General features: G+C 34.4%; 1 protein-coding gene across 6 annotated transcripts in view; it reads right to left on the bottom strand.

Moving 5' to 3' along the window:
- Positions 1–2,364: 2,364 nt before the first annotated feature.
- Positions 2,365–13,828, bottom strand: part of ccdc50b (coiled-coil domain containing 50b) — a 46,576-nt gene continuing 35,112 nt past the window's right edge. Inside the window, exons 7-12 of one of the 6 annotated variants that reach the window (XM_087274306.1) lie at positions 13,708–13,790; positions 11,884–11,949; positions 11,091–11,210; positions 10,120–10,229; positions 9,927–10,021; positions 2,365–6,575 (exon numbers count right to left, since the gene is read on the bottom strand). In XM_087274306.1, the coding sequence (XP_087130432.1) occupies positions 6,427–6,575; positions 9,927–10,021; positions 10,120–10,229; positions 11,091–11,210; positions 11,884–11,949; positions 13,708–13,790 (623 nt within the window). In that variant the 3' untranslated portion in view covers positions 2,365–6,426. The remainder of the gene's footprint in view (positions 6,576–9,926; positions 10,022–10,119; positions 10,230–11,090; positions 11,211–11,883; positions 11,950–13,707; positions 13,791–13,828) is intronic. The other 5 variants (XM_087274308.1, XM_087274307.1, XM_087274309.1 and 2 more) reach the window with 5 other exon arrangements.

Here is a 13,828-nt window from a genome sequence, read left to right as displayed (position 1 = left end):
CTTACACAACACTGATAAGAATACTGAGGAAAAAATATGATCATGAAAGAATTAAAAATGTGTAAATTCATTGTAGCATACAAGTTTTAAATATTTTTTTTATATTAAACCAGTATTAAACATATGTATAGACATTAATTTAATTTGATTAGTGCGACATTTACTGTAAACTTGTTAAAGTGATAGTTTCTATATATTTGTTAGTAGATGTATACCTAAATACACTGTAACATCCTACCAGTCACTATATCAACATTTTTACTCATTCTATGACTGCACTGAACAAAACTATTCACTATTGTGAATCCATATATTAATACTTGACACCGCATGTGCTGGAAAATCTATACTAACCTTTTGTTTTCCCCGGGTCTCTGGTCATGTGGAACTGCTTGGTCATGTGACAGTTTGCAATAACTAAAGTTTGAGCTCATATTTAATTGTAGGAGATGAAGTAAAACACCAATTAGTGACCACCAAGTACCAGTTACAATTACAAGCAACCATTAAACATGTTTTGTCACTGAATCATTTGTTCAAATGATTCTTCAAAAATGTTGATTCATCCAGTAATGACAGTCGTTGTTTTTTTTTTTTTTTTTTTTGTAAGTAACTGAACCATTTTTAAACTGTTAATATATATATATGCTAGAGCAGCTGATTCAGAATAAACCAAGATTGTGATTCTGAAGAAACAACTTAATCAAATGGTTTATTCTGAATCAGCAGCTCTAGCATGAAGCAAGCAACTCTGTAGCAAGCTAATGAAAATGTCTGTATTTATTTGAGGTTATGCATGTTTTGTTTTGTTTTGTATGTAATGTGTAATTTATTTACTGAAATTCTTCTGTTTTTAAAACTTTCCGTTATGTTTTTGATATTTTGTTGCCATTTAATGACTGCACGCAAGAGATTATTTTTTTCTGCTGAGTGCAGTATTATGCCTTTTATTGTACTTTAACATTAACAATGCAGGGGTTAAAAATGACAATTTGCTCATTGAAGCAGGAAAATAAAACAACAAAAATATCATATTTGTTTTGTAAATGTTTTCATTATTTTATTATGAAAGATGATCATTAGCTTTTCGTCAAGCACTAGTCGAAAAAAAAAATTTTCTACTAGAGCTTACTGTATGTATGTATATATATATATATATATATATATATATATATATATATATATATATATATATATATATATATATACAGTTGAAGTCAGAATTATGAGCCCCTCTGTTTGTTTTTCCCCAATTTCTATTTAACTGAGAGAAGATTTCTTCAGCACATTTCTAAACATAATAGTTTTAATAACTGATTTAGTTTATCTTCGCCATGATGACAGAAAATAACATTTTTCAAGACACTTCTATACAGCTTAAAGTGACATTTAAAAGCTTAACTAGATTAATTAGGTTAACTAGGCAGGTTAGGGTAATTAGGTAAGTTGTTGTATAATGATGGTTTGTTCTGTGTAGACTATCGGGGAAAAAAAATTGCTTAAAGGGGCTTATAATTTTGTCCCAAAAATGTTTTAAAAAAATTTAAAACAGTTTTTATTCTAGCCGAAATAAAACAAATAAGACTCTCCAGAAAAAAAAAAAAAAAAAAAAAAAATATATATATATATATATATATATATATATATATATATATATATATATATATATATATATATATATTATCAGACATACTGTAAAAAAGAAAAATATTTAAAGGGGGGCAAATATTTCTGACTTCATCTGTGTATATATTACATAACAGAAGTTTGAGCATTGCTTAATGTCTGTCCTCAAGTAGCAAAACGATTTGCAAAAAATGTGCTTACATTAAACACACATTTACTCCTTTAAAATCTTGAACTTGGAAGAAAATAAAAGTTGCTAATCTTAAGGTATTTATTTGTCAAAATGTGCACACATGACTTTTATTATGAGCACAAGCTGTTTACACATTACCAAAAAATCCTGAAATATGAGACATTTAAAACCACATATAAGATGAGCTGTTGTTGTTAAGCCTTTCAGAAAACAAACTGCATTTACGCTCTAAATCTGCTCAGAGGACTTTATTATACATACACATAAAGGCTCTTCAAGGCGCTTCAAAACAAAAAAACGAGCATGAGGCGTTTTTTTTTTTTTAAATGACGCTTTTGCCCCTGGCGTTTTGCGTGTTGGTGTGCACGATCACATTGACGCCCTTTATTTAGTCACAAGGCTTTAAACGTTGACAGAAAACGCGAGCAAAAAACGTCTCGGTATGCACAGGCCTTAAGATGTTAACATATTACCAAAATGGTATCTCATTGTCTTAGCACAGTTGCCATTTTAACTTTTAGTAAGGATACATTAGTTTGCGAAAATGTGCTCACATGACTTTTATTATGAAAACAATGTTAACACATTACAAAAAAAATCATGAAATATGAGACCTTTAAATAAGAGACTATTCTTTAGCCTTTCAGAGCTCAGAGGACTTTTATTATGAAAACAAGTAAGATTTTAACATTACAAAAACAATATATCTCAAATATGAACTTTGTACTAAATGTAAAATGGCAACTTTGATCTATGGAAAAATTGGCAAAATCCTGAAATAATTAATCTTTAAACACCATATAAGTTTAGCTGTTCTTCTGTCACTCTAAAAAAAAGCTGCATTTACACTACAAATGTGTTGATATGACTTTTATTATGGAAACATCTAAGAGGTTTATGTTAAAAAAAAACTCAAATATAAACTTAAAATCAAGAAGTTGCCATTTTAACTTTTATTACAGATTTGCCAAATAAATGTGCTCAGATTTTTATTTTGTTATAAAAAGACAACATGTTAACACATTACAAGTAAAAAATGAGACCTGATATATGAGCTCTTTACAAACGACATGAGCAGACCTGTCCTCTAGTCTTTCCAAACAAACTGCATTTGTTAAAATATGCTCAATGAACTTTTATTCTGAAATCACATAAGATGTTAATATATTACAAAAAGTGAAATCTCAAATATGAACTTGACACAAGGTTGCTATTTTAACTTTAAGTACAGATGCATTTACTTGTCAAAATGTGCTCACATGACTTTTATTATGAAAACACATAAGATGTTAACAAATATGACCAAAATCCTGAAATATGAGACCTTTATACACCATATAAGTTATCCTGTCTTTCAGAACAAAGCTGCATTTATGATATAAATGTGCTTGGAGGACTCTTATTCTGAAAACACAAGAAAGTAACGTATAGTACAAAGCAAAAGACAAAGGAAACTCTGAAGTGTGAGGGCAGTTAACTCAGAGTGGTTGAGAATAGAGAGGCATGTGATGCAGTAAAGGTTAAGTGTGTGTGTGTGTGTGTGTGACTGAAAGAAGACCTCTGCACTGAAACACCGTGGGCTGTCAGGATGTGACGACAACACTTGATATTTCACGTCTGAAATCCCCTGCATAACATTACTTTAAATACACAGAAATTACCTGCTGCTAAACATTCTGGTAAGAGACTTTAAGGGTCTTTTCTGACCTCTGACCTTCACCATTACACACTGACCTGCTGCTCATTTGTGGCAGTGTATCAGCACTGATGGAAGGTGCGTTGACTCGAGGCCGCATGCCGAGTGCCTTAGGCCCCGTTTTTACACTGTCAGGTCTTGATGCCCAATTCTGATTTGTTGCCTATATCTGATTTGTTTGCCTGTCTGCTTACATGTTGACTGGCGACACCTGATTAATAAAGGGACTAAGCCGACAAGAAAATGAATGAATGAACAACATATTATGCACGCATGTTAATACAGCTGTTCTGTCAGTTAAATCAGTTCACTGTTGAAATTCTAAATTTTAACCCAGCTGGTTGAGTTATTAATAAATAACCAAATAAAGGTTAAGAATAACCCAACAAAGCACCAAATATGTTTAACTCAACCATTGGGTTAAATTAATAACGCAACGTTTTTTTAGAGTGTAGACCTACATAGCACTAAAATATCTTACAAATAATAATTGCGTAATATATTTTACATTTTATTTTAACAGTTTTACTTTTAAGTATTTTTATTTTGCCAGAAAACATTGCTAGAAATTTGTCCCAGAATTGTACAATAACACCGAAAATAAAAGCAAGCTGTAAATATCATGAAATAATGCTATCTTTTGGCACAAATTTTGATCAAATCAAACACTGAAATTATTGATTGTTAGTGTAATATTTAACGCCACATTGATTTATACCATAAAACATGGTCATTTTCAGCAATCGCTTTAATAATCAATAACCTTACTCGCGTGTCTGATATTGCTACTTGTTAGAAAGTGCTGGTCTGAGCGTGCAGTTGGGTCTCCGGGCCAAGATTTTCACCTTACTCGATGGATGCCAACACGATGAATCTCGAAAATTATAAATATTTAAAAATAGGCACTGTCCTTATAAATAAACTGCATAGTTGCAATCTAAACAACTAAAAAAGCCTCAAAGGTACATGATGTTGTCCAATATCTGCAATATTTGTCAAACTGTAGTGAGTTAATTGATCTGCTGTCACTCTATGTGGGCGGAGTAATACAGAAGGGTGAGGAAGCTGTACGAGTGATGTTATTGCCGAATATCGCACGGCTATCAGCCAATCAGATTGAAGATTCAGACAGAACTGTTGTATAAACAAACATAGATGACTTCTTACTCTTCAGATAGAAGCATTATTATGTTCCAGTTTAGCCGTTTCAGTGAACAGAGATTATTCTACTTCCACATTTATAATAAACGAGCTCAATAAACAAATACCTGAAGATTTATTTACACTATTTATTTGTTCATAATCTGCTCTACACATTGAATATTTGATATTTCCGACTACTTTTGACCATGATATGATCTGTGGCCCAACATTTAGTTGTTATGGAGCCAGATCAGTCTCAAAAATAATACATTTAAAAAATATAATTCATACATGCACAACACAATTCAACAATACACAACCTCAATTCGTAAAGTCAAAACCCAGTTTATAATTTACACAATTCATACTCAATTATTCATTTTCTTTTCGGCTTTGTCCCTATATTAATCCGGGGTCGCCACAGCTTAATGAACCGCCAACTTATCCAGCATGTGTTTTACACAGCGGATGCCTTTACAGCCGCTGCCCAACACTAAGAAATCAAATCCAATTCATTTTCCGAAAATATTTATACTTGTATAAATTATTTTACATGTAAATTAATTGTGTGTTGTATTTTTGAAGCGTGTCTTAAACTTACAAACTGGACTTTGTAAATGTGAATTGTGCTGTGCGCGTTTGAATTTTATTTTGTAAATGTGCTAATCTTGAGACTGATCTGGCACCATATTTAGTGAACAATGTGTTAAAAAACAGCACCTGATGATTGATTACAACATTGAACACACTGCAAACGTGATACATTTGTGTTAGCACCATTGTGGTTCCCTATATAGTGTGCATTTATAAGTGGCCTGCATTAAGATTGTCAGTTTGTTAATGTTTTTCTGTTTTGCATGTGTTTTCTGAAGTTGCAGAGCATTTGAGCTCTCTCGGCCACCGTACTTTTGTTATTTACAAGGAGAGAGTGACTATTATTTTGAAACAACATAGGCTCAATCTGAAATCGTACCCCTATATACATTTCTGGAGATCTGAAATTATGTAGCCAGAAGTACGCATGGCTGCCTTTCATCTTTGAAACGTTGACTTGGTTTCTTTTCACGCTTTCCGGCTGACAGATTACCCCCGTATGGACGTTTTTAAAGTAAATAACAGGGTGAGAATGTGGTAAATTCTAAAAACGTGGTATAAATCAGGCTGCCAGTTCTTTGTCTGGACTGCTTTTGAAAACACTGTCGATTGGGTTTAGGGAAGTGGGTGGGCGCTGGTCAATCAGAGCTTTTTAAAACACTATTGGTTGGGTTTAGGGAAGCAGGAGGGTGGGTCAGTCAATTGCTCAGTCAGTTAGTCAGTCAGTCGACAGCGGCCTCTGGTGGATTTATGTGAGAATAGCAGGTGCAAATGGCACTCGTGAGAGAAATTTGAGATCTGAAATAGCCTACACAGCGACCTCTGGTGGATTTATGCAAGAACAGCAGGAGTAAATGGCACTCGTGAGAGAAATTTGAGATCTGAAAAAGCGTACACAGCAGCCTCTGGTGGATAAAAACTGCAAAAACCATAGCTCCTGGGACATATTTGGTGCTCTCCAGATATGTATACAGTGATATGTAATTAGAATGAGTCTGGATTCATTTGAAATCTCTTTTCAAAAGACCCCTAAAATCCTGCATTGTTTACATGTTTAGTTGCAAGCGGTGTAGTGTAAATACTCTCAGTGTAACAGATTAATATGTGTCCCTGAAATGGATTATACCTTACTTGCTGATGCACTCAGGAGACTAACAGTTAACATGTTCTCCATTCACTGCTGTTTACAGTTCTCTTTCTTGTCTTTGGCTTTTTGTCGGGCGGCTTTGTCGTTCTGCCGTTTCATGGGTGGTATGAAGGTGGGTTCTGGTAAATAGTCATAGAAGATGCTGTGTGGGTTACGAGGGGCCAAACACAGACCTGCTGAGGGAACAGGAAACGACACAAATACATTTATTATACTTTCCGGTTATCTGACACATATTTTTAGTTTAGCTTACGGGAAGTACATGTTTAAGTGTCTATAGTTGTACAGAGTATATTTATTTTAGGAAACCGATACTTAAATTTAGCAGAGTAAAGTATTATATTGAAGTGTAAAAATCTTTCAGAGAAATGATAGTGGTGGCCTCTTAAAGAGACAGTTCACGTAAAACTAATTTACTCATACTTGTTGTAAACCTTTATGAGTTTAATTTTTATGTTGAACACAAAAGAAGATACTTTGAAAAATGTTGGAAATGTGTAAACATGGATGATCATGGAATTTGTTTTTTCCTAATATGCAAGTCAATAGTTGCAGTTTTTTTTTAACATTCTTCAAAATATCTTCTTCACTTTAAAAACACTCAAGGTTGAGTAAATCAGTATTGTTTGGGTGAACAATCACTTTAACATGTTAAATCCACTGTTAAAGACACTTCAGTGTAAAAACAATCATTAATATGTATCACTACACTTCCCCAGTTCACTGATTACATTAAAGAATCCAAACATTTTTTTGTATTTGTGTTTTAAAATACACAAATGAAGCATTATTTAATTGGATTTTACACATATTTATAGCACACAAACATTAGATCAAGTTAAAAAAAAATGTACTAACAAACATATAATTATATTACATAAACATATAAAACATAATTTTTTTAGAAGCAAAATAAAATTACTCCAATAGGCAAATTTGTCTGGAACTCTATTACAGTTAATATTAATTGTAAAAGAGCCCGGTTAACTCCCTTCAAATACACTATTAATAATAATAAAATGAAGGAAATTCATTTTAAAATACTACATACAATTTACACAGTGAAATCTTTATTATCAAAGTACATTGAAAATGAGGACATCTTTGATGCAATGCAGATAAAGAGAGGCGTTGTTATTTATTTTTTTAACGTAAAGTTGTAAACAATTTCTGGAAGATTCTAGCCAAATAAATTTTAAAATGACAAAACTTAGCCATTATTTTACATTAAAAGATATTATTTTTTATTATGAAAACAAATCCAACAAAAGTCTTGCATATATTGTTGATCTCTTTATTTCATTGGCAAAATTTTACCTACAGAAACAGAAATTTGCTAAATCATCACCCATATTAACACATTTTTGTATCGAGTTTAACTTCTTTATTTATACTGTGAAATTGTTGAAAAGCAAAATATTATTATAACACTTTTTTTAGATTCCCCTGTCAATAGGGTATATGCCGAAGCATGCTAATAGGACTTTTAATTTGCCAGTAACCTGGGTCAATCGCTTCCGGCGAACTGTTCGCCAATGCAAAAACCGGCGCGTTTAAGGGCTGTTTTCTTTAAAAATCAGCGATCTCCACTGCCTGAGTGATATCTGATATAAAGTAGGTCTCAGATTGTACAAGAATCACTGCATTAAATTACATTTTCCCCGCCATGTCTTTATAATATGAGCATTTATTTTACCCCAGGAGCTTCTGCGCTATCCTGCCGATTCTGACGGGCGCGTGCGAGTAAACGGCTTTTTGTCTCGTTTTACGCTTGAGCAACTAAATGAATGCCAAAGTTTATTTAACTGAATGTATTTCAATGACATTACAACATCGATGCTGTAAAAGGAACCATATAAAATGGAAAAAAAGTTCACAATAACAGGTCACCGGAAGTTTATCAGTATGGGAAAAACACTAGCTCGGCATATACCCTGTTCTTACAATCATTTTACCATTGTTATAATAGTTTTTTATGTTTAATCTTTTATATTGTGTTGTATGTTTGTTCCTGATGGTTATGCAATAAAATAATAATATTAAAAAACATGAGATGAAGTCATATTTTAATTTTCTTTTCTTTTTTCTGACATATAATCACAGTTAAAACAATTAAAGAGTAAATTTTGGAAATCTATTTTTATAACTACATAATTTAGAAATACTGCAAACATCTTTTCAGTATTAAAGGTATAAAATAAGGCATGAACAATGCATCAATGAATCAAACATGTGTCCTTTAAATACATTCAGAACACAGACATGAATAAAGCGTTTAGTGTGCATAAGAGAAGCTGAAATGAAGATTTATGATAAACCACAGTATATATTTGAAGAGATAAATTGGTAAATGCAATAAATTAAAGGCTTAAAAGTGTTCAGAGGACGGCTTCTTTATAATAGACAGAAAAAAATCACTTTTTTAAAAAGCCAAAAATATCAAAACTGACAGGTATGTAAAATCAGCATACTTTTATTCTTTAAATCAAGTAATCTGACAGATTTTTGGTCTTTTACTGTAGTCATTATTGTTTAACATCCACTACCTGACAAATGTCTTGTTGCCTATCCGAGTTTTAGGAACAACAAATAATTTGACTTCTAGTTGATCATGTGGGATCAGAAGTGGCTTATATAAAAGGCAAAGACCTCTAGATTACGCTTATTTTACCAAAATAAAACATGATCATGTCTTGATTTTTAATGATTTCTTTAGGACAGTAAGGTCTGACTGTGCTTAGACAAAAGTCTTGTCACTGAACAGAAATGATGTCCAGTATAGAATATAAAGTCATGCTGCAGTGGAGACAGAATGCATATTGTGCATGACTTCCATGGGCTTGGAGGACTGCATCCATACATCTCTGCAATGACCCAGATCAATTAATTATAAAGTCAGCTGGAATGGCAAAGAAAGAATTCTTGCAGGACTCCCAGAGTTCATCAAGACTCTTTGGATTTATCTTCAATGCCTCCTTCATTTTACCCCAGACATGCTCAATAGTGTTCATGTCTGGTGACTGGGCTGGTCAATCCTAGGTCGCTTTGATCTTCTTTGCTTTCAGGAGCTTTGATGTGGAGGCTGAAGTATGAGAAGGAGCGCTATCCTGCTGGAGAATTTGCTCTCTCCTGTGGTTTGTAATGTAATGGGCAGCGCAAATGTCTTGATACCTCAGGCTGCTGATGTTGCCGTCCACTCTGCAGATCTCTCGCACACCCCCATACTGAATGTAACCCCAAACCATGGTTTTTCCTTTACCAAACTTGACTGATTTCTGTGAGAATCTTGGCTCCCAGTAGGTCTTCTGCAGTATTTGTGATGATTGGGATGCAGTTTAACAGATGATTCATCAGAAAAATCCACCTTCTGCCACTTTTCCAAATGATCAACTAGAAGTCAAGTGATTATTTGTTGCTCTTTTTTACACATTTAATCAACGACAAGACTTTTGTCAGGTGGTGTATATATTTTTACTCTTGATTTATGTAATTTCTTCACTGTCAATGATATAAGAGAGTGTTTGTACCTGTGGAAGGACTGCTGGTAATTTGACTCTCACGTTTCCTAGCCTTGAATGTTGGGTCCAGTTCCTCTGCTATGTTGTGAATGTGTTGGTTTTTACTGTAAAGAGATAGTCAGGGTGCAAAGATACAGTGTTGAGAGGCATTCTTGAGAAACAGACAGCAGATTGTGTGCGATAAATGATGTGTGTGACTCACAGCGCAGTGCATGACGGGCTTGCTGGAAGAGTTTGGATGGTGAAATCATCGTCTTCCGCAGGTGAATGAAGGCCGTCTGAGTTCAGCCGCTCTCGCAGCATCTGAAGAGCCTGAAAGACACATGGGAAGTTAGCATTTACACCTAAAATGAAAATGTAATAAAAAAACGTTTACCAAATGATGTTTAACAGAGCAAGAAGTATTTTACAGTATGTCTGATCATATTTTTTCTTCTAGAGAAAGTCTTTTTTTGTTTTTTCGGCTGGAAATTTAATAAAAAAAAAAAAACATTTTAAGGTCAAAGTTATTAGCCCCCTTCAGAAATATTTGTTTTTGATAGTCTACAGAATAAACCACTGTTATACAATGATTTGCCTAATTACCCTCACCTGCCTAGTTAACCTAATTAGGCCTTAAATGTCACAAACTAAATTAAATAAGGCTTTCTCCAGAAGAAAAACTATTATAGGAAACACTCTGAAGTGTAAAAACTTGGGAAATGTAAAAAATAATTCTAAATATCACAGGAGGGCTGGTAAAGTCTTATATCTCTACATTGTTATGAATTGTCATGAGATGTAACTGCTGAATGAAAGGTGTTATCATTATGAAAGTTGTGTCTTATTCATTACGCACTTGCGTGTGCGTGTGTGTGTGTGTTTTTGTGACATATCAGGACACAAATCTGTATAATGACATGGGTATGACACAGGTATTACAAAAAGGAGGTGAAATAGGAGGACATTGGTGGCGTCCTCAATTCTCAAAGTGCTTATAAATCCCACAGGTTGAGTTTAATCAAAGAGTAAAGCTGCACACAATCTCCTGTGATGATTGGGTTTAGGGTTAGGGAGGGGTGGGGGCAACACAATATACGGTTTGGACAGTTTAAATGAATGGAAACCTATGTAATGTCCCCACTTTTCACAAAAACAAACATACGTGTGTGTGTGTGTGAGCTTCATTCAGACCTTCCTGGTGGTTGTGTTTTCTTCATCTCTGCCTTCTTCATCAGATCTGCTCTGGATCTCCAGCTCTTGTGCTCTGTGGTTCACTCTTCTCTGGCGCCGCTGCATGTAGTTTGCGATCTCCTGATGAACATGCATGTATAGAGGTAGTTCTAGAGTTAACTGATCTTAATTCAATAACATTATCAATGTTGTAAAAGCAACCTTCTGAAATTGGGAATGATCACATCAACCTTTCACCAGAAGTTATTGGTGGCTGTAAAACACTTGTCGTGCAGATTATGTTTATCATTAAGCAGTGTAAACTATAAAATTAGGATTCTTTATTGTCATTGAGGGCTGCACGGTGGCGCAGTAGGTAGCACGTTCGCCTCACAGGTGACTAAATTCTCCATAGTGAATGTGAGTGAATGAGTGTGTATGGATGTTTCCCAGTGATGGGTTGCAACTGGAAGGGCATTGTGTAAAACATATGCTGGATAAGTTGGCGATTCATTCCGCTGTGGCGACCCCAGATTAATAAAGGGACTAAGCCAAAAAGAAAATGAATGAATGAATATTGTCATTTAGACTACCGTTGTTTTGTTTGTTTAGTTGGTTTAGACAAATGTATAAAGATTTAGTTTAAAAAACATATATATTTAAAACATATTTAAGGGGTGAGAAGTCATTTAGGATTTTATATGTTAAAACAGGGTTCTTCTAAAAAAACGACTGGGAAACACTGAATTACAGAATCCAGAAAGTGTTATCAGTGTGTTCAGTGTCACGATAGTTATCCGGAAAAGGGTTTTACCTCATCTTGAGCCACTTGTGCTGCAATGAAGTCCACTTCTGAACCAGAAGGTCTCTGATGAAACTGCTAAACACAAATACACTATAATGAACAGTGTTATTTTACTACTTACTTGAATATTTTTTTTCTAATTAAATTTTAATGTGAGTTGTTTGGGCTTTTGTCATTTTATAGAATTGATCAGTTTATTTTATAAGCTACTATTTCATTTAAATCTATATTTTTGCACCTTCAGTAATTCAGTTACTTTCAGTTATAATTACTATGTCATATTAATATTACTGTGCTATACTTAGTTTTACATTACAATCTGTTTTACATTAGAATTTAACTAAACACACACAAAAAACATTTTTTTCATACAGTTTATTTCAGTCACCATCTATTGTATTTCAAGAACAAACTATTTCATTTCATAATTTTAGTTTTAGCTACACTCTACAAAAATGCTGGGTTGTATTATAAGTATTATCAATAATTGGTCAAATATAGACATTCATTCATTGTCTTGTCGGCTTAGTCCCTTTATTATTCCGGGGTCGCCACAGTGGAATGAACCGCCACCTTTCCAACAAGTTTTTACACAGCGGATGCCCTTCCAGCCGCAACCCATCTTTGGGAAACATCCACACACACATTCACAAACACACTCATACACTACGGACAATTTAGCCAACCCAATTCACCTGTACCGCATGTCTTTGGACTGTGGGGGAAACCGGAGCACCTGGAGGAAACCCTGGCGAACGCAGGGAGAACATGCAAACTCCACACAGAAACGCCAACTGAGCCGAGGCTCGAACCAGCGACCCAGCGACCTTCTTGCTATGAGGCGACAGCACTACCTACTGCGCCACTGCTTCGCGCCAAATATAGACAATTTAGGGATTTTTATTTATTTATAAAATTCAACTGACATTTTTTAACCCAACTGAAGGGTTTGTCCATAATTGACCCAGCACTGGGTTAAGACAGCCCAGCATTTTTGGAGTGTACTGTATATACAGTGACCATAAACCACAAAACCAGAAAGTGTACATTTACTAAAACTGAGATTTATTTATAATAAGATTTTTTTATTGATTATATAATCTGGAATCTGAGAGTTTACAAAAAAATTGAGAAAATCACATTTAATCTTGTCTAAATTAGGTGCTTAGCAATGCACGTTACTAACTGAAATGAGGTTTTAATACATTTGCAAAATGTCTTCATGGAATATAATCTTTACTTCATATTCAAAGTATTTTTTTGGCAAAAAATAAAAAAAAATATTTTGACCTATTTGAAAAAGCCATTGACCTTTATGCTTTGCCAAAAATATACTTGTGCTAAATCAGACCAGGGTGTGGTGCAGGGTCACATATTAGCCTAACGATTTTCCTTTATTCATTCATTCATTTTCCTTTGACTTAATCCCTTTATTTATCAGGGGTCGCCACGGCGTAATGAACCACCAATAATTACAGCATGTGTTTTACACAGCGGATGCCTTTCCAGCTGCAACCCAGTATTGGGAAACACCCATACACTCTCACATTCACACATGAACACTATGGCCAAACTTTAGCTTATTCAATTCACCTATGGCGCATGTGTTTGGACTAAGGGGGAAACCCACGCCAACACGGGGAGAACATGCAAACTCCACACAAAATTGTCAGCTGGTCTAGCCTGGACTTGAACCAACGACCTTCTTGCTGTGAGGCGACAGTGCTAAGTTTTTTAATACATGACAAAAACTAACCCGAATCTGGTCTAAAACCCGTCTCGAATTCAGTAGCAATTGAATATAGAATATAATATAGAATGAATATAACGCACGTCTCTTTGAGGCATCATGTCCTCCTCCTGAAGTCTGCGGGCCAGTTCAGCATCCTGGAGAACCTGCTCCCACACTCCCAAACCTGACCAACAGACCAGAGCTCAATCAAAACCAAAGGTA

The sequence above is a fragment of the Danio rerio genome, chromosome 11 (genome assembly GCF_052040795.2).
Source record: "Danio rerio strain M-AB ecotype USA chromosome 11, GRCz13ab, whole genome shotgun sequence".
Classification (NCBI taxonomy): domain Eukaryota; kingdom Metazoa; phylum Chordata; class Actinopteri; order Cypriniformes; family Danionidae; genus Danio; species Danio rerio.
Note: the sequence above shows the minus strand (reverse complement) of the source record. Positions and strands in the feature narration are given on the sequence as shown.